General features: G+C 36.0%; 1 protein-coding gene across 11 annotated transcripts in view; it reads right to left on the bottom strand.

Moving 5' to 3' along the window:
* The window catches only part of TDRD3 (tudor domain containing 3), a 181,674-nt gene that overhangs the window by 5,474 nt on the left and 151,851 nt on the right, over positions 1–24,349 (bottom strand). For all 11 annotated transcript variants that reach the window (XM_008950652.5, XM_003825323.6, XM_063595787.1 and 8 more), the window contains one exon: positions 750–875. In XM_008950652.5, the coding sequence (XP_008948900.4) occupies positions 759–875 (117 nt within the window). In that variant the 3' untranslated portion in view covers positions 750–758. The remainder of the gene's footprint in view (positions 1–749; positions 876–24,349) is intronic.

Genomic DNA, 24,349 nt, shown 5'->3' with positions numbered 1-24,349 from the left:
TAGAGTCAAGAAGTAGCTCTTCTGTGACACTATGGACAGTAGGTCAGGACTGTTTACTTGATGACCTTGCATTAGGGACACAAAACAAGCCAGTGATAAAAGGAAAAAGGTGCTACATTGGCTGGCTACAGTAATTCAGAAGTCAATTAGCATTAGACTTCCACTCTAGGCAGACTACTACTACATGAGAAGCTGAGGGTTAGAACAGATGAAAAAAATTTCTTCACTTAGGATGGCAGAACTAATTTTTAACCAGGGAAGGAACTCTGAGGAAGATAAAGATATATCACATTCTAGGACAGTACTGCCCAGCAGAAATATCACAAGACATATGTAATTTTAAATTTTCTAGTAGCCACATTAAAAGGCATGGTGGCTCACTCCTGTAATCCCAGCACTTTGGGAGGCCAAGGCAGGTGGATTACCTGAGCTCAGGAGTTCAAGACCAGCCTGGCCAACATGGTGAAACCCCATTGCTACTAAAAATACAAAAAAAAAAAAAAAAAAAATCAGCTGGGCATGGTGGTGGATGCCTGTAATCCCAGCTACTCGGGAAGCTGAGGCAGGAGAATCGCTTGAACCTGGGAGGCAGAAGTTACAGTGAGCCGAGATCATGCCACTGCACTCCAGCCTGGGCAACAAGAGTGAAACTTCGTCTCAAAGAAAAAAAAATCACTAATTGGACTTATATGCTTAACATGAATTTCATCTTTCTTTATATGAAAACCACTTCACAATGTTAAGTTTACCTTTTCCTATTAGTTCCGAGCCCGGGGTGGTTGGTAAAACTGTTGGGTTGGCCGAGTGGATCGTCTTGGCTGGCCATCACCTCCCCTACGGAACTCCAGAGTTTGATCGTAGGTGCCTTCTTCCTCCTATATGCAAAGAGTAGTGATTTTACATGTTCAAAATGGCTCCAAGTTTCTTAAGTAAAAAAAATTGTATGGTCCCTATTTTAATAATATCTCTCTTAAGCTGCCCTGGAATTCACACGTCAACTTTTACAACAGAGGGAGGCAAAGGGAAGGGAAAAGAAAAGAAAAAGGCAGGGATACTATTAAAACTCTTTTGATCCTTGGTAATAGAAAAACATCGTTTGTAGTGGTAAGATTAGAATTGAATTTTATTCTAGAAAAGGAAGCTATTTCCAAATAATAGCAAGATCATCTCATCAAATGGCTTGACACAATGTGGTAAAAACATACAGAAAAGCAAGCATTATAATGACAATTTTCTTGAATATTTGGGCTTCTAAATGTTTCTAGGTATTTGTCATGGAAAAGTGTTTTGGTAGAATAAAGAAAAGGGGTTGAAGAGCCAAAGAATGTTCACCAGCTGTCTGTCCCCATCTGATGAAATCTCCAACACTGTTAAGAACCTTACATCTAGAGACAGAAAAAATAATGGTTTGGAATAGGGGAGGAATACAATTTACATATAAAGAAAGCTTCATGCAAGATAGAGAGATCACCAGAGTAAGACTCAAACTATTTTATTTTTATTTGCTTTCTTACTGAGTGGGTATATCTACCAGTTCAAGGAGTAGCATAGGGAAATTAGGATAAGCAGATTAAATAGCATAAAGAGTATAGTTAATGATAATATTTGGAAAGGACTTAGAAGCAACAAAATATAGCCAAAGCCACACTGGTTTCTTACTGAGTACTGCCACCCTGTTATTTAAATGTTTTTGAATTAACACAGCTATGAAGTATGTGCCCTATTAGAGAGAGAAAAAATTAGCTCTCAGTTTTGCTTATGAAAAAGAAAGCATCTATTTCACTAAGTAGGGAGTCACTAAGTAGGGAGTTTAAATTCCAACTGAATTATCAGAGCACAATAATTTGCATTATTTTGGAAATTAATCCTATTTTTTTCTCTTCCTTACTTTATCTTTGAATCTTCTTTCTCAAAATATTGCTTTCCTTTGACCTTACTAATAACATAGAAAAGTAAATAAGAAGACTAAGTTCTATTCTTTAAATCTTTATAGATCCAATTACTGCAATTTTACCTAATGGAAACAAAGATGGTAAGATAATTTTGTCAAATCCTATTATTTAGCAATGATTTTTAAATTTGGCATGAACATAATTCTCATTTTAGACATCCTCCAAAGTATTCTTAAAAAAAAAAAAGAACTATTATTTCCACTTTATATAAAGAATACTGAAGCTTGGGAAAGCTTTGTGACTTTGCCCTAATACTTCTAAGACAGTAGTATCTTTTGGTTTTGCATTCTAACACTGCTGTTTAAATCTTTAAGTCTCAGTCTGCATGTAAAAGAAAGAAGCCAATAGCCAAAAATTAATGATCATCCTGAGGGGCCTATCATCACTGAAAGAAGAGAATGCAGAAATCTGACAATATATCTGGTATAATTAAATAACTGCCTTTTAGAGATCAACTTCCAGATGAGTTTTCCTTTCCCTATATCCCTTTCATTAACAATCAATCTCAAAATGGTTAGAAGTATCAGATATTATATCTGTAATTTAGCAAAGCAATTAAAAGTAAGAAAATCATAAAAGTATTCAGGAAAGAAGTTATTTATTATTATTCTGGTCAGTGTTCTGAATGATTTTCAAGTATTATAGCTAAATGTGAAAAGTAGCTATTTTAAGACAAATGACAACATTTGAAACTCTGCATATTAACTGAAAACTATGAAAATATATTTGGTACTGTAGGAGATGAAGTAATTATTTCAGGAATTAGAATGGAATACTACTTTTCTCCATATTTGGCTGCAGAATTGGCTGGAGAACATCTAAAAATCTCTATTTTATTAATAAAATACACAGAGATACGACACTGTATTTGCTGAGAGAATGAGCTGGATTTACATAATAAAAACGACAATGCTATTTGAAAATCTATTTCTATCTATTGTGTTTAAAGAATTCACGAACTGAACTAACCAGATCCAAGTAAATGGTTTTATAGAGATGACCAACCATGAGATTTCTTTCACATAACTCATAACTTGATGTCTTTAATCTGTCTATATAAAGTAGAAGCTAAAAAAAAGTAAAAAAGATACTGACGGCCGGGCGCGGTGGCTCACGCCTGTAATCCCAGCACTTTGGGAGGCCGAGGCGGGCGGATCACGAGGTCTGGAGATCGAGACCATCCTGGCTAACACGGTGAAACCCTGTCTCTACTAAAAATACAAAAAATTAGCTGGGCGCGGTGGCGGGCGCCTGTAGTCCCAGCTACTCGGGAGACTGAGGCAGGAGAATGGCGTGAACCCGGGAGGCGGAGCTTGCAGTGAGCCCAGACAGTGCCACGGCACTCCGGCCTGGGCGAAAGAGCGAGACTCCGTCTCAAAAAAAAAAAAAAAAAAAAAGATACTGATAGTTTGGTTTTCAGTTCCAGTATTGTCAGAGGCACAATCTGTGCTTTTTAACTTTTAAATACTCATCCTGCAGAGCTGTTGAGAGCAAATCTGGTTACCCATAACAATCACTTCTTACAGTATATGGCTAGTAATTTTTAGCACAGAATGGGTACTTCTTTCCTCTTTATTTAACACACAGCTTGATTTAATAGATCAGTTTATTTTCAGTCATCTTTGAATGAAATTTATACTTTATTCCTCTTCTAGCCTATCTTCTTCCTTTAGGTCTCAGTACTCTGTAAGAGATTTACAACTCAAAAAAATAATTTTAATTTCATAGTTTACAAACATTTAAAAAAAAATCTGACACTACATTATAGCTGGCACAGTTCTGGAAGGCCATCTAATCCATCCTTCTAGATTCGACAGATGAGTCTATAAACCAAGAGAGGTGAAGTGATTTTCCCAAGTCACAGAGCTAATTAGAGGAAGAGTCCAAACCAGGGCCATTTTCTTTCTGACTCACAGGCAAGATTCTTTACAAGATCTGCAATAATTTTCATAAACGGGAACTGTCCAATGTCATCTTCGCCTAAGATTCTGAGATTCAGAACCATTTTATTGGGACTCAGATTTTGGCACCAGAAAATTTTTAAAAATCTACCTGTAAGCTAGAAGCCCCGCTTCAAGTTGTCCCGTCTTGACCAAACCAATGTATTTCTTAAATGTATTTGATTGAAGTCTCACGTCTCCCTAAAGTATATAAAACCAAGGTGCACCCCGACCACCTTGGGCACATTTTTCTTAGGACCTCCTGAGGGCTGTGTCATGGGCCATGATCACTCATATTTGACTCAGAATAAATCTCTTCAAATATTAAAAAAAGACTTTTGCTTACCTCACCCATGTTATCAGATAGGTTTTATAAAACTAAATAACTAATATTCAATATGAGCTTTTATACTAATATTTACTAGTTTATTGCTCCTTCTTAATGAAAAGATACAAAACCGCAATAATCATTGACGCCAAACATAAATGAAGTGGTATTTTGAAAACAACAAAAGACAAAAACCAATGCAAAAAGGAGATACACAACTTCATCTATAATGTGCGTTTGACAAGTTACAACTGCGTTTTTCCTGCATATCATCTTCAATCTCTCATTACTGTATACTGTATCTGGAGTGAGAACACAGACAAAACTACATATTCCCCATTTATAAATGAGCCATGTTATAAAAGTTCATCATAAATTGGTCACTTGGAACACACTTCAGAAGGAAGTATGAAACACACTTAAATAGAAGTCAGGTTCTGTGTTCCACAAATAGTAAGGTGAAATGCAGCTAAGCATACAAACCAGTCCTTTAAGGAAGGAGTTCTCAAGTGCGAGCTATTCTGCCTCGGCTGGGGGCATCAGCCAATCCCTGGAAGGAGTTGTTATTCCCTCTAATGGGTAGAGGCCAAGGATGCTGCTAAATATCCTACAATGCACAGGACAGCCCACACAACAAAAAATTATCCAGTCCTAATGCCAGCAGTGTTGAAGTTGAGAAACCCTAGGCTAGGCAAATGACACTTCCTACTCCTAAGTATCAGAGCAGCCTGGAAAAGAATTCTAACCTCAGGAAGTTTGAGTTTGGAAATTTGGGACATTTCTTCCTCTGCTTCTACCCCTAAGATGTAAATGCTGATCCAACTCTCTATGGAAATTTGGGGGGGCTCTATTTGCTGAAAATACTTAGATACTTACCTCAGCTCCAGCTATATGTTCATTTTTACTTAATGAATCGCCTTGCCTTTTTTTTTTTTTTTAAATTGATATGGAGTCTTGCTCTGTCACCCAGGCTGGAGTGCAATGGTGCAATCTCGGCTCAAGGCAACCTCCGCCTTCCAGGTTCAAGTGATTCTCCCCCCTCAGCCTCCTGAGCAGCTGGGATTACAGGTACCAGCCATCATGCCTAGCTAATTTTTGTAGTTTTGTAGAGATGGGGTTTCATCATGTTGTCCAGGCTGGTTTTGAGCTCCTGACCTCAGGTGATCCACCCACCTTGGCTTCTCAAAGTTCTGGGATTACAGGTGTGAGCCACCATGCCTAGCCCACTTTATCTTATATTACCATTCCTTTCAGCATTTTCCCAAGTCATAACTTTGTGAAGAGCCAGTGATACATTATTTGGTTGGTGGAGGTGGGAAATGGGAATGGCAATTATTCTCTTCAATGAAAAAAAAAATAAAAACTTAGAAAAACTTAATACTGTCACCTAATAGCTATGTTATGTATAATTTAATAAAATTGAATCATTTGTTTAACAGAATTTGTATAGTAGTCACAATACATACATCAACATATGAAATTCAGTGTACTCTGCAATAGTCCTTGAAATTGAGGATATTTTGAACCATGAAATGTTAATAAGTACATATCTCCTTCAGTGATTCATACATGAACCACTTATTCTGTGAATTTCCAAGCCACCTTTTGCCTGAGGTGTTTAGCTTGTATGTATGGAAGTGTAAACTGATTTTCATATAAAACCTAAGCAGTCATCATAAAGACAAATCTGCTTTCCCAAAACATGTAATGGACTTTAATAAGAGTAAAACTTAAAATATCTTTAAAAACAAGTCTATTTTTAGATTAACTATACTAATATTCTTCTATGTTAGAGTAGCTAAAAATTGAAAGCTGAATCAGCTTTTCTTTTCTTTTTTTTTGCCGGGGGTGGGGGGAAGGGAGACTGAGTCTTGCTCTGTCACCCAGGCTGGAATGCAGTGGTGCAATCTTGGCTCGGTGCAACCTCCACCTCCCGGATTCAAGCTATTCTTCTGTCTCAGCCTCCCGAGTAGCTGGAATTACAGGCACGCACCACCAAACCCAGATAATTTTTTTATATTTTCAGTAGAGACGGGGTTTCACCATGTTAGCCAGGCTGGTCTCGAACTCCTGATCTCAAGTGATCCACACACCTTGGCCTCTCAAAGTGCTGGGATTACAGGCATGAGCCACTGCACCCAGCCTCAGCTCTTATTCTCTATGAAGATTACAGACAACCTTGGTGCCCATGGGAGTCATGTATTATTATCAATACTGAACTTTACCAATTATCCTTGTTTAAAAAAAGTTCCACTTTAATATCTGTAGTTCTACTACAAACAACAACAAAAACAACAACAACAAAAAACCTGGGCCCATAGTAGCCTGGAACCACAGATTATAAAACAGGAAGATTTTGTAAAGAACAGTTAGTCAAACTAAGAGGCTATCACTTGCTCAAGTAACTAGTGCCACTGCTTGGGCTAGAACACAGGTCTGATTCACAAGCCCGACTGCCCCTCACTGTGGTACCTAGTAATGAGGGTAAGGAATACAGGTATCGTAAATCTCAGAACTGCAGGGGAACTGGAGATAAATCTAACAGAGCAGATTTATATTTTTTTATTATTTATTGAGGATAAATTCAGCACTCTTGTTTCAAATGAAATCTCACGTAGAATTCCTATATAAAATATATGGGCCCAGGTTAAAGTGGGTGTTTTTACACATTTGTGAGCAGTACCCCTTTGGCTTTCTCTTCCTCACTTTCTTCAACCTCTGTAGCCCTCAAGCCACAGAAATTAAAAATCCAACCTAGTTCAACCTTTGCTACTCACTGACAACCAACTGGGTGGAGTGACTTGATTAATAAAATGAGCTAGTGGAAGAGCCAGAACTGGAATGCAGGCCTCTGGCTCTGAGTTCAGAGCCTTTCTCCCTTTGCCTTCTATCACAGAGAAAATTTAAACCCTATACTTGACTCCTATAAATTAAATGTCTCATTTTATAATTAAAAACTCACCTCATATACCTAAATGGAAAAAAACCCTCAGGTTTCATTAACATATGAGAAAATTATTATGATATATAACCAAATATAGTAAGTTTTATAACAGATTATCTTGGTTTCTGAAGCTCTGAGTAAAACAATTCCCCTTTAGAAGAAAATATATTGAAGAATTATAGTCTCCCATCCCTCCAGAGCAGCTCTAAGATAATCTCTTTTTATGTACCTCATCCAGCACATTTTATTTAAACAAAACATTTTATGACAGAAGAGAAAAAAATGGTAATTGAAGACAAAAGAAAAATCAGATCCAAAACCTTATTACTAAACAACTGTTTCAAAATGCATGGCTGACATAACATAATATTTTCATTCCAGTATCACAGAAAATTTCGGGAGGACTGTGGGACATCCCATTGTGGTTCTAATCTTTTTTCTTTAAATACTATATTTTCTAAAGTTATATTAAAATTGTTTATGATTCTACAGGATATCATGAAATCATCTGAATACCTAACTCAAGGGTTTTATTATAAGCTCTTCTTAGTAAAGCACAATCTAAACAAGACATCTAAACTTTAACATAAATGAAAAGCTAATTTTTAAATGACACTAGAAGCAAATACAGTACTATTCATCATTGTCCTTCCTCTAACATCACTAAGATCTACACATTAATATAATGTAAACAAGCTATTTTTGGCAGGTTAAGCACTTGTGAAAATTCAGTGAAAACATCAAAAAGCTGCATCTGTATTTTAATCAGAATATAGTACAAAAAACACAGTAGGAGAGAAGTCACCCTTATTAAATTCCAAATGATAAAAGTTATGGATCCTCTTCCATTTGAAAACACATGAGTTTACAACTTGAAACAGCAAAAAGGAGTATGAATGCTTATTCCATTGTGTGCCTGGCATTTTGCATGTTATCTTATTTAATCCTTATAATAAGGCTTTGAATTAATCTCACCATTTTATAGATGAAAAAACTAAGGCTCAGAGTACTTAGCTCAAAGTTGTGTAAATGGCCATGCTTCAGTGAGACCTTTAGGCTGTACACCTGAAGTTCTTTTCATTGCATCATACAGTATATATTTCCATTTCTTGCTTCACATAGTTTTCTATCAGGAACTTTTTTCTACAGTCAATGTTATTCCTGAATTTTTTCTGCTTTACTGAGGTATAGACACACAGGAATCACATATATTTAAGATGTACAACTTAATGTTTTGATATATGTATACACTGTGAAATAATCACAATCAAGGTTAACATATCCATCACCTCACAGTTTCCATTTTCTTTCTTCTTTCTCCATTTTTGTGGAAAAGAACACAAGATCTACCTTGTTACCAAATTTCAAGCATACAATACACTACTGTTAATTGTAGTGACTGTTTTGTACATTAAATCTTCAGAACCCATTCATCTGGCATAACTGAAACTTCGTAACCTTTGACCAACATCTCCTCATTTCCCTCACCCTCTGCTCCTGGCAACCACCATACTACTCTGTTTCTATGAGTTTGACTATTTTAGATTCCACATATAAGTGAGATCATGTAGTGTTTGTCTTTCTGTGTCTGGCTTATTTCATTTAGCACAATATCCTCCAAGTTCTATGGTTAATTTTAACTAAATGGATGGCTTCAGCCATGAAGCTACTATAAACATCATGTAATGGTTATTGTCTTTGTTGAAATAGTATAGTTAAGTACAGGAATGAATATATAATTTTTAAAAATGTGTACCTCTCTGAAACCCATTGCTAAAGATTAAATAGATTCCAAAAGCTTGCCCAGAAATCAGAGTAGGGAACATATTTCTGTTCCAAAATGTGTCAGTTGGCTCAAAGATTTCCTTAAGAGATACTATATCACAGCACTGGCATGTAAGAGCTCAACCTCTTAAGTCAGATCTGAGTCTGGGTTTAGATTCTACCACATCATAGGCATGTTACTTATCTTTTCTACATCTTCGTTTTCTCATATAGATTATAGTAATGACCTCAGAGGTTTATCAGGAGAATTCTATGAGAAATACCTAAAAAGAGCTTCACAAATAGGCAGTGTTGGCTATTAGTCTCAATCAAATAACTCTAAGTTAATAAAACATACTTCTATTCAAAACACATGAGTTTGTTTACCTACTTCAATTAAACTAAATAGACTGATAGATTTTGCTGAAAATCAGGAACTTAGCTTATTGTGAGGGTATTCTTCAAATTGCTATCAACAGAAAAAAAAAAAAAAAAGCAAAAATGTCTTTGGAAAAAAATGAAAGAGCCAATGCAAGAAGAAAGGTTCTTGCCACCAGCTTAACTTTTATTTCTTCAGAAGTTCAAAAACTATTCACAAAAACTAATAATTTCATATAATTCATTTTATTGTTACCATTTTTTTTGTTTTGGGGAGAGGTGGGGTGGCCTCTTTTTCTTCTTTTTTAATGTATAAAGAAAAAAGGGCAAATAGAACAAAAGGAGGAAAGAAATTAGCAAAGGAGCATTATTGAAAATGATCAAGCAAAAGTTACAGACACACTATAAAATCTGAGTATTTTAAGATAAAACAAAAAATAAATTAACATGATTAACTTCTTTGAACATCTTGCCTTTAGCCTACACCCTTAAAATTTTAAGATATCCCATAAAAAGAAACCAGTTAGAAACAACATTTTAAAGGTAGAAGTAGAGCAATTATGATTAATAATGAAAAATGCATATGCCTATCTATGCCTATTGATATGTTTTCAGGTCAATGCCTGTAAATTATTTTTGCAAAAGCAACTACTTTCCCAAATATGCTAACTAAGTATGTTTTAGAATATTTTATGGTTAAGACATATGAGCACTAATCACAAGTGGTTAACTATTTCACTCTCTCAGTTTATGTCATTTTTACATCTTAAATTGGTAGGCTAATATAAGATGAGTTAACGAATTCTTTCTCTGAGAGCAATGATTATATCATAATGCCAGAATGCTTTTAATGCTAAAAACAGGCCAATATATTTTATGTATGTGACTGGCCAACAATACAGACAGATACAGTATGCCACGGACACCTATAATACAGATTTTAAAAAATCAGAATAAAAGGGTCGGGTGCAGCGGCTCACGCCAGTAATCCCAGCACTTTGGGAAGGTGAGGTGGGCAGATCATGAGGTCAAGAGATCAAGACCATCCTGGCCAACACAGTGAAACCCCGTCTCTGCTTAAAATACAAAAATTAGCTGGGCGTGGTGGCGTGTGCCTGTAGTCCCAGCTACTCAGGAGGCTGAGGCAGAAGAATCACTTGAACCCGGGAGGTGGAGGTTGCAGTGAGCCGAGATTGCACACTGCACTCCAGCCTGGTGACAGAGCGAGACTCTGTCTCAAAAAAAAAAAAAAAAAAAAAAATCAGGAAAAAAAATCCTTTATGCCAAATTGCTAAAATACAGGCCAGATTGATGCCACAAAAAAGTACTAAAACTTGGAGTGGTAGGAGAGATAATTATAAGAAATGCTTGATATAAGAAAAAATTTTTATATCAAATGATACAAAAATAGTTGTTTGCTGATGTTTTCACCCTCTTAATGAGAGTTAAGAAATATAAAAATGACAGGAAAAGAATGAAAAATTTAAGCCTTAAAGCAGGCAGGGCCCAATGTACCAAACACCATTATCACATTTAACTCCCTATTCATGTCCAACAACCCATAGTTTGTTATTTCTCTTCAGTGAAATATAAAGAAAACTACGGTTTACAAACCTTTATCAATTATCAGGCTGAGTACTAAAGCTATAGTTTCAGAAATGTGAGGTACTCCAGCAGTCACTGCTCTGATCTTCCCTTTAGCACAAAATTCATCCAAGGCATTTCACACAAATGGTGGCTCTGCCTCTTGCAAATAACTCTGGTGAAGGGAGCTCTCTGGCTTCCTCAGGCAGCCAACTCCATTGCTTTGCATCCTTCACTAGAAAGTGCAAATCTGAACTTCAGGAACTACTTTTTTTTTTTTTTTTTTTTTTGAGACAGAGTTTCGCTCTTGTTGCCCAAGCTGGAGTGTGATGGCACAATCTCGGCTCACCGCAAGCTCCACCTCCTGGGTTCAAGCGATTCTCCTGCCTCAGCCTCCAGAGTAGCTGGGATTACAGGCATGCGCCACCATGCCTGGCTAATTTTTTGAATTTTTAGTAGAGACGGGGTCTCTCCACGTTGGTCAGGCTGGTATCGAACTCCCGACCTCAGGTGATCTGCCCGCCTCAGCCTCCTAAAGTGTTAGGATTACAGGCGTGAGCCACTGCACCCGGCCTCTGGAACTTCTATTTACATTTTCTTAAGTCTGTTTCCTTTGCTATATGAAAGTTATTATTTAAAAATAAATATTCTACTTCTCCTTATTCTATTAATAAGAATTCTTGGTCAAACACCATTATTTCCAGAATCTCCATCATCTTGATCATCTTTTCCTTTATACATTTTCGTAGTTACCATTCTGCATAACCTAGTACTAAGAATAACATTCCAAGTATGGCTTACTGGGAATACAATGCTATTAGTTCTCATGAAGGTACTCTATTAGGCAATATATAAATCTATTAGGCAATCTGATATCTAATCTTGCTTTAATATTTTTAGTAGGTGCTCAATTACTGGTCACTCATATTGTGCTTGCCATCAAATGAAATGCTTACAATCTATTCCCAGATCTATTTTATTCTAAATTTGTAGAGAATTATTTTCCCAACCTAAATACAAAGTTTTAAATTTAAGTATAGTTAAAGTCCATGTGTTAATGAAAGATATTATTTTGGCACAGTATTATTGTTGGTATATTCTGAAATTAACTATGTAATATTACATCAGGTATTTCTGAAAAGTTATTTTGGTGACTTGTCAGCCTTTATTTTTACAAACTGAGTGGAAGTTAGAAGACTACCATCTAAAAGGGTAACATCTAAATGGGTAGTTGAAATGTACCTTAATCTTGAACCAAGATCCTATTGAATTTTAGAAGACAATAAAGATAGTCTTAGTGTAAAATTAAGTTCCTTTAGCAATGGAATAATAGGTTAAAAGAAATAGGTTGGGCCGGGTGCGGAGGCTCACGCCTGTAATCCCAGCACTTTGGGAGGACGAGGCGGGCAGATCACGAGGTCAGGAGATTGAGACCATCCTGGCTAACTTGGTGAAAGCCCGTCTCTACTAAAAATACAAAAAAAAAATTAGCCGGGCGTGGTGGCAGGCGCCTGTAGTCCCAGCTACTCAGGAGGCTGAGGCAGGAGAATGGCGTGAACCCAGGAGGTGGAGCTTGCAGTGAGCCGAGATCGCGCCACTGCACTCCAGCCTGGGCGACAGAGCGAGACTCCATCTCAAAAAAAAAAAAAAAAAAAAAAAAAAAAAAAAAAAAAAAAAAAAAGAAATAGGTTGGTTTTTTATCCTACCCTATGTAAAATACTTCTATCACCTTGAAAAGTACCAGCTGATACCTCTAACCACTACATTTTCCGTTCTCACCCTTATCGTTTGTGATAACTAAGATTGAATGAACTAAATGATACTCATCAGAACAATTTATCACATATTGAGAAGCAATTAATATGCTAAACATTTTATAAACATTATTTCCTTAAATTCATACAAAAATTCTCAAGTAGGTTGGTATCATTTACCTCTATTTACAGATAAAGTGAAGGTTCATGCTCTATGATGTCACCAAGTCCTAAACCTGACTATCAGCTCTGCAACTTACTAGCTCAAAGATTTTAGGCAAGTTACTTAACAGCTCTGAACCTATATTTGTAGTTTTCCTAGTGTGTAAAGTAAACATATTAATATTTGTTTTATAGAGATCCTATAGATATTAAATCAGTTAATGTACATCAAGAGTTATACATGGTGTCAAGCACACAATAAGCATTCCAATGGTAATCATGTTTTGAAACTCTAATCCTCACATTATCAACCATTTATACTACTTTACCTCAGTAAGTTAGTAGAGAATATATCATCTTGTTATATAAATGCTGATTTTGCGCAATATGCTTAAATGTATGAATTTTTGCTTACATTGAGATTTCAAAAGGTTCAACATATTAGTAATTAGCTCTCTTTTAAAAAGAATTATTCTCTTTCCAAGCTTAGAAAACCTTCTCAGTCATTTTTGATGGGAGTATGGTTGAAGGAAGAAAAAGTATCCCCAAGATTTTCTACAAGAACAATAAGAGAGATGAACTTACTTCTGTCAACTTAGATAAAGGAAAATTGGATGACATGTATCATCTGATTCAACTAGGACTACCAGATATATTACATTTTGGTGTAATGATTCTATTTCTAGGTTTATTGAAATTCATAAACCGTATTTTAGTAACCTGTAATTCCACATCTGAAACATCTGAGATGTTCAACAGAGGTTGGGGGAACTGATTACAATCTGGAGAGTAATTTGCTTATCATCTTACACAAAGGAAGAACATAATAAATGTATGATCATATCAAATATGTGTTATATTCTTCCCGTTCAAGGATGAAGCTATTTCTCCTTTGCCATTCAGCTGTAGCTGAAACAGTGACAGCAAGAACAAGTTAGGAAAGCATGAAGTCTCTGTATTAGAGTCACATATTTTCTTGGGTTTTTCAAATAGTATCTTCCTGAAAAGTATTAAGACAATCAACTTTTTAAAAATTCTAAGTTTATCCATAAGATTATTTAAAGTGTGCCCCTTTGTTGTGCCCCTGCCCCCAATGTAAATTGTTTATTAAAAAGTAGAGCAAATAGATCCTCCGGACAAAGAGAAAGGTACACTGGAGTATCAATGATGATGTCTATATTGTAAAGCAATGTGTAAGACCGGAGATTATTAATTAAGGCTCAAAGAGAAATAAAAAAGACTAGGAAAGTTCAAGTTATTCTAACAGTGTTGATAAGCTACATTCTTCAGAGTACAAAATGCATGATACAATAGTCAAATTCACTTTCATTATCTTTGAATAAGAGCATGACAGTCTTTTAAAAGCTGCTCTGAAGTGAGGAGGAAAACCCTGTCCAGGGTTAAACACTAATTTACGCAAAACCCAGGTTTTGACAAGAATCCTGTCAATGTCAAGCAGCAGGTACACTGACAGCAGGACTGGCTGAAAAGCTTTATGCCAGAGCTAAAACGAAAATCACTGATTTATGAAGGCTGTTACAAACTGCAGGATTTCAAAAGTGTGAAGGAAAATGGTTTTTATAAAGAAAAACCTGAAATCTTTATAACTTTGCAACCAATATTGTTATCTTAAAGGAGCATGGTTCTTTCATTCTGTGAGAAAAACCAGTTTACTTTAAAAAGAGTTGTAGATTTTTATACTAAATCTAATTTTAAGATTTCTAATATAAAACCTCATTATATTAGTAACATTGTGATATAGTTTGACTCTGTGTCCCCACCAAAATCTTTTCCCAAATTGTATTCCCCACATGTCAATGGAGGGACCTGGTGGGAGGTGATTGGATCATGGGGTCGGTTTCCCCCATGCTGTTCTCGTGATAGTGAGTGAGTTCTTGTGAGAGCTGATGGTTTTAGCAGTTCCCCTTTTGCCCTCTCTACTGCAACCTTGTGAAGAAGGTGCTAGCTTCTCCTTTGCCTTCTGCCATGATTTTAAGTTTCCAGAGACCTCTCGAGCCATGCAGAACCGTGAGTCAATTAAACCTCTTTTTTTTTTTTTTATTTTAAAAAAATAAATTACCCAGTCTCAGGTAGTATCTCTAGAGCAGAGAATGGACTAATACAGAGAATTGGTACCAGCAGAGTGGGGTACTGCTAAAAAGATAACCTGAAAATGTGGAAGCGACTTTGGAACTGGGTAACAGGCAGAGGATACAACAGTTTGGAGGGCTCAGAAGAATACAGGAAGATGTGGGAAAGTTTGGAACTTCCTAGAGACTTGTTGAATGGTGTTGACCAAAATGCTGATAGTGAATGATGATTTAGGGTATCTGGCTGAAGAAATTTCTAAGCAGCAAAGCATTCAAGAGGTGACCTGGCTTATCCTGAAAGCGTTCAGTGATCTACATTCACAAAGATATGGTTTGAAATTGAAATTTATGTTTAAAAGGGAAGCAGAGCATAAAGATTGGGAAAATTTGCAGTGTGAGCATGGGGTAGAAAAGAAAAACCCATTTTCTGGGGAAGAGTTCAAGCCAGCTGCAGAAATTTGCATAAGTAACTTGTTAACAGCCAAGACAATGGGGAAAATGTCTCTAGGGCATTTCAGAGATCTTTGAGACATCCCCTTCCATCACAGGCCCGAAGGCCTAGGAGGGAAAAATGGTTTGTGGCTGGAGGGCCCTGCTGCTCTGTGCAGCCCCAGAACTTGGTGTCCTGCATCCCAGCCACCCCAGCTCCAGCCATGGCTAAAAGGGGCCAAGATGCAACTTGGGCTGTGGCTTCAAAGGGTGCAAGACCCAAGCCTTAGCGGCTTCCACGTGGTGTTGGTCCTACAAGTGCACAGAAGACAAGAGTTGAGGTTTGGGAGCCTCCACTTAGATTTCAGAGGATGTACGGGAAAGCCTGGATATCCAGGCAGAAGTCTGCTGCAGGGACAGAGCCCTCATGGAGAACCTCTACTAGGGCAATTCAGAGGGGAAATGTGGGGCTCGAGCCCACATACAGAGTCCCCACTGGGGCACTGCCTAGTGAAGCTGTGAGAGAAGGGCCACCATCCTCTGGACCCCAGAATGGCAGATCCACCTATAGCTTGCACCGTGTGCTTGGAAAAGCCACAGGCACTCAACACCAGACTGTGAAAGCAGTCATAAGGGCTGCACCCTGCAGAGCCACAGGGGCAGAGCTGCTCAAGGCCTTAGGAGCCTACCCCTTGCATTAGCGTGCCCTGGATGTAAGACATGGAGTCAAAGGAGATTATTTTGGAGCTGTAAAATTTCATGAGTGCCCTGCCAGGTTTCAGACTTGCATGGGGCCTGTGGCCCCTTTGTTTTGGCTGATTTCTCCCATTTGGAATAGGAACATTTTCCCAATGCCTGTACCTCCATTATATCTTGAAAGTAACTAAGTTGCTTTTGATTTTACAGGCTCAAAGGCAGATGGGACTTGCCTTGTCTCAGATGAGACTTTCGACTTGGAATTTGAAGTTAATGCTGGAACGACTTAAGACTTTGGGGAACTGTTGGGAAGACATGATTGGTTTTGAAATGTGAAAAGGATATGAGATTTGGGAGAAGCCAGGGTGGAAAGATATGGTTTGGCTCTGTGTCCCCACTCAAATCTCATCTCAAATCGTAATCCCCACATGTCGAGGGAGAGACCTGGTGGGACGTGACTGAATCATGGGGACAGTTTCCCCCATGCTGTTCTCATGATAGCAAGTGAGTTCTCAGGGGAACTGATGGTTTTAAAAGTGTTTGCAGTTCCTCATTCACTGTCTTTCCTGGTGCCTCATGAAGAAGGTGCTTGTTTCTCCTTCGCCTTTTACCATATTGTAAGTTTCCTGAGGCCTCCCCAGCTATGCAGAACTGTGAGTCAATTAAACCTCTTCTTAAAATATATTACGCAGTCTCAGGTAGTATCTTTACGTTGACAGCAGTGTGAAAACAGACTAATACACATTGAAACAGAAAAGAAAATTTTAACAGAAAAAATAAAAGGAAAAGGAATTAGTCTAAAGAAAAGGGTAGTGCAAAGAAGCAGTTTGGGTTTACTTCCTAGAGAGGTAATTTGGAATGGATACTCAAATCCTGATCTGGAAATTTCAATCAGTGGCTGCTGCTGCAATTAAGGGGCAACAAGCATTACTTTCAGGAGGTGAACAATAAAAGAGACTGTTCTTTCCAAAGCCTTAAAGGAAAACAAGAGAAATGGAACCAGCATTAATTAACAACCTGTGTGCCAAGCATTTCAAACATTCAATGACCTAACAAAATGTTTACTGAATAATTATTATGTTCCTCACAATAATCCTGTGAGGTTACATGTTTTTATAGGTATTTTCCATGGAAGAAAACAAAACTAAAGTTAAAAAATATTCTATATCTTTCCCAAGGTATGTGGACTCTAAAATTCATGCTCTTTCCACATATCCCAGTGGATACAGAGGCTAAAGAAGAGAATTAGACTGACCACATTAAACTCTTAAAGGTTTATATAAGTAGACCAAAAGGAAGGGCTTTCCAACTCACTCACATTTTAAATACATAATGAAATTAGTAAAACAAAGTAGATATAATTTATATGCTATAGTTCTTACTGTCAAACACGAATTATCCATAATACTTTCTACTCTCAACAGACAGAAAGAGCTATCCTGAAATGGCTGCAGTATCCATAAGCAGCTCCTATACTTAAATGAATTAATGTAAGTAAAAGAGCTTAGAATAATGTCTGGTACAAAGTTGAGTGTTCAATAGTTCAATAAAGTGAGCTATTACTATTACTTCACAAATGTCAAGTTTTATTTTTTATAATGCCAGGTAACAACATAAACAGTTTTTCTTTTACTGGTTTGAGTCAAGCAATTTGACTATTTTATCCCAGTAAGTTAACCTAACACAAAATGCGAAACTAGCTCTTAACTGGCACTTTACAAAGTGATTTTACAATTCATCTGGATTACTTGAGTAATGTAATACTAAAAAGAAACTAAGAATCTTGTCATTCACAAAATGTTCATTTTTCTTCCAATGAAGAAAGGAACCCAGAGGCAATCTATTTACTAAGACAAATCCTACCAGTTTATCAAATACAGTCATCATTTTTATAAAATTCATGCAAGTTAAAGTTTTTTCCTCTCTTCGTATCTACAGACACAGAGCATTAACTCCTCCAAGAACATGACTATTGAGAAGAAAAGTGTAATAAAGCAGTAAAATTCACTAATACAAATATTTTCACACCAAATTCTTCACATTACTGCATGTTCCAAGACATTTATCCTCAAAGGCTTAGATGAATACAAATACTTCTGTTCTGTATACTTTATTGGCAAGTTCCTAAATTTACCAAAGAATTTATCACTAGAATACATTTTTCAAATGGGATGTTCATCAATTTCATAATTTGATAAACCTCATAGTATTGTGTTTCTTCATTTAATGAGTGTTATAACATGCAGTGGCATAAACTTTGAAACAGACTATTTTTCTAAGCTCTCTCTACTCTTAGTGACACACTATAAATTGTTTAGGTTCTTTTTTGAACATTTACCAATATTTTGGCATGGTACCAATTAGAAAGAGATCAAGTGTTCATGATGCAGGCATACTATTCAATGCCACAACAAGATTATTATATGGTAGTTTACAAATTAATTATATTATCATAAGAGTATGTTCTTAATAGGATTACTTGGTTTCCTATTTGGATTTTGTTTTATAATTCCACAGCTAGTAGTGGACAACACTTTGTCATGAAAAAAAATATGATGAGCACTAAAAAAATTTTTTCTCATTTAAAAGTGTGCTCCATGTTAGAAAAATCGCTTTTCATAAAATGGTCAATAATAGACAGATAAGTCAATAGGTTAAGCCTCATGAGATTAAACAAAAGTTTAAACAAAATTATTTTCTACGTTTTCTTACTTTCTTTACTGGGATAAGCCCCCAAAGGAAAAATTTAGTAGATATCACAACTTTTTAAACACTGATATTGCTCACGTTTGTCCACGTGCACATACACGTGCACACACACATGTGTCTTAGAATGCTCAAGTATATAATTAACATTTCAATCTATTTAATGTATTAATATCTGGCATAAAGATGAGCTCTAGAAGGCCTGAAACATTGTCAATATTTTTAGGATTATATTAATGTTACCAGCAGAAGCTAAAACCAGCTTTATAGGGCATTTTCCAATACTGAATTTTGCTGACATCCTAGGGCAATAATATAGTCACTATGATGACACAGATTTTCAAATGGCAGGTTCTTAATGAGAACCTCTACTGAAAATGGGCTGAGGGGTTAACTGTTACCAAACTTTTCTTGCAGCTAGAAACTAATAATGATCTGTCACAACATGTTTCTATTTTAATTTTGTTTCCTTTTACTTTTTAAAAGTAAAATGTAATCCAAAATTACAGAACATTTATAAAATTGAATACACATACCCAGAGACTTGACTCTAAAACCACCACTACCTTGAGTGTCTTTTCAAGCTATAAATTGCTTTTAATCACTTATATATATTCCTCATACAGCCTTTGTAATTATCTTTTTTATCACAGGTGTATAATAGTTCATCCAGCAGATGAATAACAATTTACCATTCTCCTACTGTTGGATGCTTAAGTAGCTTCTGGTTTTTCACTACCATGATAATCCTACAATGATAATCTCCGAGCAATTAGCTTTTTTCTTCTACTATTTCCCTAGGAGACATTAGCAACTATGGGATTACTGGTTTAAAAGTTATGAACATTTTTAAGTGTTGGGAAAAAATAATCAAAAGGATCATACTAATTTTCAGCACCATCAGCAATGTATAAGAGTACCCATATCACTGCATCCTTGCCAGCGTAAGTATTATGATTTCATTTTTTCCACTAATTGGTAAATTTCAAAGTGTATTTTACTGTTTCAATTTGCATTTGATTTCTACCATATTTTCCTCTAGTTTTTAGTTATGAAAGATGGCACTGCTACTTCAGCAAGAAACCATATTGAGCATAAGTGAATGGTTCAAGGCTTAAAAAAACAAAATAAAAAAATCTTTAATAATGTAATCTAATCATGATATGAGTAATTGTTATTATGCTCCATGGTAATTAGGCATTAATGGCAAGCGGCTCATGTAAGTGGCTATTATTACTATTATTTACAGATAGTCAGACCAAGCATTCTTAGATTATTGGAGAGGATTGGAACAAGTACAGCGACAAGCTCTTCTTATGCCCTCATAAAAATCCCTTGATCAGAACCCAGGTGTGATCCAGAAGGCAAGTTCTCTTTCTTCCTTAGCTGCAAGCACCCTCTATAAACTGAGCACCCAATAAAGATAGCATTTTAAGTTTAGTTCGGCTGAGGGTGGGCTAGGACTTAATTTCTGAGAAGCTGAGGCAAATCAGATAATATTCAAAGCACTGACCAAACAAATAGCCACCAAATTCTTATCTCTTCTCTCTACTATACTCCTCAGGTTAAGCTTTCAGTGAGACCTCTGAAGAACTTTTAACTCTGAACTATTTCCATTTCCTTTCCCACAGAGAAAATGAATGGACTAGAGGCACATTTATATAACCATTTTCCCAGTCAACCTTACTAACTAATGGAGCAGTGAGCTAAGAAATAGGATTCAAGGGACTTCCCTCTGCCAAAATCTTTCTCCTCAACACTGTCTGAATTTTCATGCATTAGAGATTCTTTGATGTTTCTAAGCACATAATTCTGGGAATATTAAAGAAGAAAGGTGAGAGTGGGAAGGTTAAGAAGGGGTCATAATAATCCACTCTCTATAGTGAAGATTAATTTAACCAACTGGGTTTTACATTCTTAGAATACTTAACTGTTAATCAGACAGAGGATAGAAATAATATTTTCAATATGAAGAGGAGATGGGAGAAACAAAAGTAGTTAAGTCATTCTGGCTTGCTTTAAAAAGGGATATTTGAGGACAATAGACTACAGAATAGGGGTGAAGAAGGCTAAGCCTATGATAATAAGAATTTATATTTCTATAGCTCTTGGGAGGTTATAGAGCACATTTACATAGATCATTTAATTCTCACAACAATCCTGTACTGAAACTGGGACCCAGAGATATTAGGTAACTTACCCAAAGTCACATAGGTAGTAAGTGGCAGAGCCAGGACTCGAACCCAGGTCTTCTGACTCCTCCTGTGCATTTCCAGCTCCCCTGGAGCTGAAGCAGGGGCAAAAAGGGAGGTGGAAGTAATTTGCCCAAGACCAGCCTTGCCCTCTCCCCTTCTCTCAAAGGCCAAGCAGAGCAGATATTCACCTCAGAGATCCCTTTTCACCAAATCCTTTCAGGATAAAGCACAGTGTCTGAAAATGTTTTCCAGCCTTGGGTCCAAGAATGGCAAAAGTGGTGAACAATGTCATGAGATTTTTTTTGGTTATACTTTGCCATTTATGTGAAATTCATTGGAACCTCAAAGTATAGTAGTTCTCGTTTCAGAATATAAAACATTTTTTATAATGAAAATTATTTAAAGCAATTTGCTTAAAAATTTTGCTTAGCAGTTTCTGTCAAAACTTTGAAATTATTTTTTTTCAATCTAGACATTTTATTAAGTTCTATTAAAAAATATTAAGACATCTGAAAAACTCAGAAAGTTTATAAAACACACTCATACTCAATAATTTTCTTATTCTTTGATAGCCAGTGCGACATGTTGAAGATGTTACACCAAAACCAACCCACCATACTGCAAAAAGCTGTATCTCGAGTTTAATCAACATCCATCCTAATTAAGAGGAAATACACTCTTGTATAAAAGAGCGTAAGTTTTTATTAAGTTGTTTTTAAAAATAACTTTTCCCTTAAACTTAGGAAGGGTTGATTTTGCTAATTTACCCTGAAATTATTTTGAAAACTGCCTAAGAATCAAGACACCAAATCTACCTGCATCCTGGTATGACCACTTTTTCCCTATCTTAATCATGTTCTCTCAATGACTATTTCATTAATGTAAGTATAGTCATTAGAATAGATAGGAAATTCACATATTCAGTCTTTTCATGACTTTAAATATTTTCAATAAATAGGAAAGTGTATCATCACCACCTTGAGATGTATATTTTTTATTTCTAAATTATGCCTAAAATTTTTTAATGTAGGCTTTTATAATTAAACTTCTATAACAAAATTTAGACTTTCTAGTCTCTAGTTCCTTACTTTTTCTTAAATGAATTACATATTTTAATTTCCCATCTTATTTATGTTTCTAATGAGTTTTAAACGTATTTAATGAGAAATTTTATTTCCCTTGCTAATTTCTAAAGAATACAATATAAATGGACTGGGCATATGATCAATATTTTATCATTTCTAGATCTTTTTGTAATAAGTTCCAATACAAGTCAGTCTCTAAAAGTCTTTCCATTTATGAGAACCACCACCAGTATGGCCAAGTACAAAGCAAGCATTTACAATAATCAGGGCATACAAAAGATCAACCAGGTATGTCAATGTATTTGTGCCCAAAGCTTTTAGAGGCTTTCTAAACTTTAAATGATGCTCTATTTATTCAGACTTCATTTGAGCACTAGTCCTGTCTGAGTTGGAAAATATGCAAGCTATATAAAAGCCACGTGACACGCATAAGATGAATAAAAGGGTAAACACATAGAAAACAAAATAAAAGAGGAGGAAAATGAGGAGAAGGAGCTTAGATAAAGAGAAAAAAGAGAGAAACAGAGGGAGAACAAAAAGGAAGAGAATAAACAGTTCACCTAAAATAGACTGAAAATTTGGAGTAAGTACCAATACTCTCAACCCCTTGATATGTCTCCTTTTTCCATTTGCTTTAATACTTCAATTTAATATTCTAAGAATCTAATCAAGTCTAACATTCTTTTGGGTACTGATGGTCAAATTCATGATTTCCTAATAATAATATTTATATTATCTGATCACCTTGAGAAAAAAATACATTCGTGTACATTCTCCACATTATTTTCAGCCTTATTAAGTCTTTTCAAGATAAGATGGTCACTAGTGTCCTAAGTCATTCATTAAGTGGTACCAAAAAAATGGTTACCAACACTTAAAATTACATGTCCCTAAATTTTACAGTTTGAATCATACTGAACTAACATCAAACTGACTTCTAATATCTTGCTTTGTATAATAAACTCTTTAATAATCATGACCAAGAGGGTTGACCCTAATTTCCTAATTACACGATCTGGGAAAAGTGAGCATAATCAGACATGATAAAAGATGCCAATAAAAGGTTGTTAAATAGAAGTTTTTGAAAAGTCAATATTGGGCTTCCCGAATTACTTCCTAAATTATCTCATTCACTTAACATGCTGTTATCATGTAAAACTATAATCAAGACCCATGCCAGCAATGGTTCCCAGACTGGTATCATCTCAGTGTCATGGTAGCCTTAACAATATTAGGTGGCTTCTGAAGGGAAGAAAACATACCTTCTACTTCTCTTATATCCTTTTAATCCCTTGAGCATATAGACCCATCTATTTTTCTAAAGTAGCTTTGGTACAAAAAGAACTCAGAATATTTGTTGAAAAGCTATCATATTAAACTGTCATGTACAGGCTTGGTGTCTGAAGAAGGACTTTTCAGTAATAAAGGTGACCACCAGGAATATACCATCGTTCAATAAATAATTACTGATCTCCTTCCACTGTTTTAGCTAACAACCCAGTTCATATACTAACTTAAAATTCTGATACTATCAAGATTTAAAAGAGAAGGTACTTATAGTATACATCTATTGATTATTTATAGAGTTCCTTTGCATGAACTCACTTTGAGATCTCTCAAGTGAGCTCTGGAGTTTGATATGGAGTGTCACAGCTCATCTGATTTATCAACTGGTATCAGGAAAGTAAGAATAGGAGATCAAGAGCAGTTAAGTACTAATAAGAGTTTGTTTTTTAGAAGGTTCTGAATAACAAGCTTTTAATGAATTACTATACTATTCAAAGGCTTCAGAGACAACACAGTAGCCTATTAATAAAAGAGCAATATAAATGTTGACACAAAGCAGAAATTGTGGTCTTTTAGGAGGCCTCTTCTCCATTTAAAAATGTACACATACCCAATGGAATTTACTAGTTTTGACAATTTTTTCTTTTCTTTTTTCTTTCTTTCTTTTTTTTTTTTTTTAAAGAGATATGGTCTTGCTTTGTTGACCAGGCTGGAGTGTAGTACAGTCATAGCTCACTGCAAGCTTGAAGTCCTGAGCTCAGGCAATCCTCCCATCTCAGACTCCTGAGTAGCTGGGACTATAGGTTCATACCACCTCACCTGGCTAATTTTTTATTTTATTTTTGTAAAGTAAGGGTCTTGCTATGTTTGCCCAAGCTGGTCTCAAATGATCCTCCTGTCTCGGCCTCCCAAAGTGTTGGGATTATAGGCATGAGCCACCATGCCCAACCCAACACTTTTTTTGATTTAGTAGCCAATGCTAGCTTAACAACAGAAAAAAATTTTAAAAAAAAGGAATTTCAGGTTTTGGCTTAGACTAGGTTATTGTGGAATAA

This window comes from Pan paniscus, chromosome 14, assembly GCF_029289425.2.
Source record: "Pan paniscus chromosome 14, NHGRI_mPanPan1-v2.0_pri, whole genome shotgun sequence".
Taxonomy (NCBI): Eukaryota; Metazoa; Chordata; class Mammalia; order Primates; family Hominidae; genus Pan; species Pan paniscus.
The sequence above is the reverse complement of the archived record's forward strand: the minus strand, read 5'-3'. Positions and strand labels throughout refer to the sequence as shown.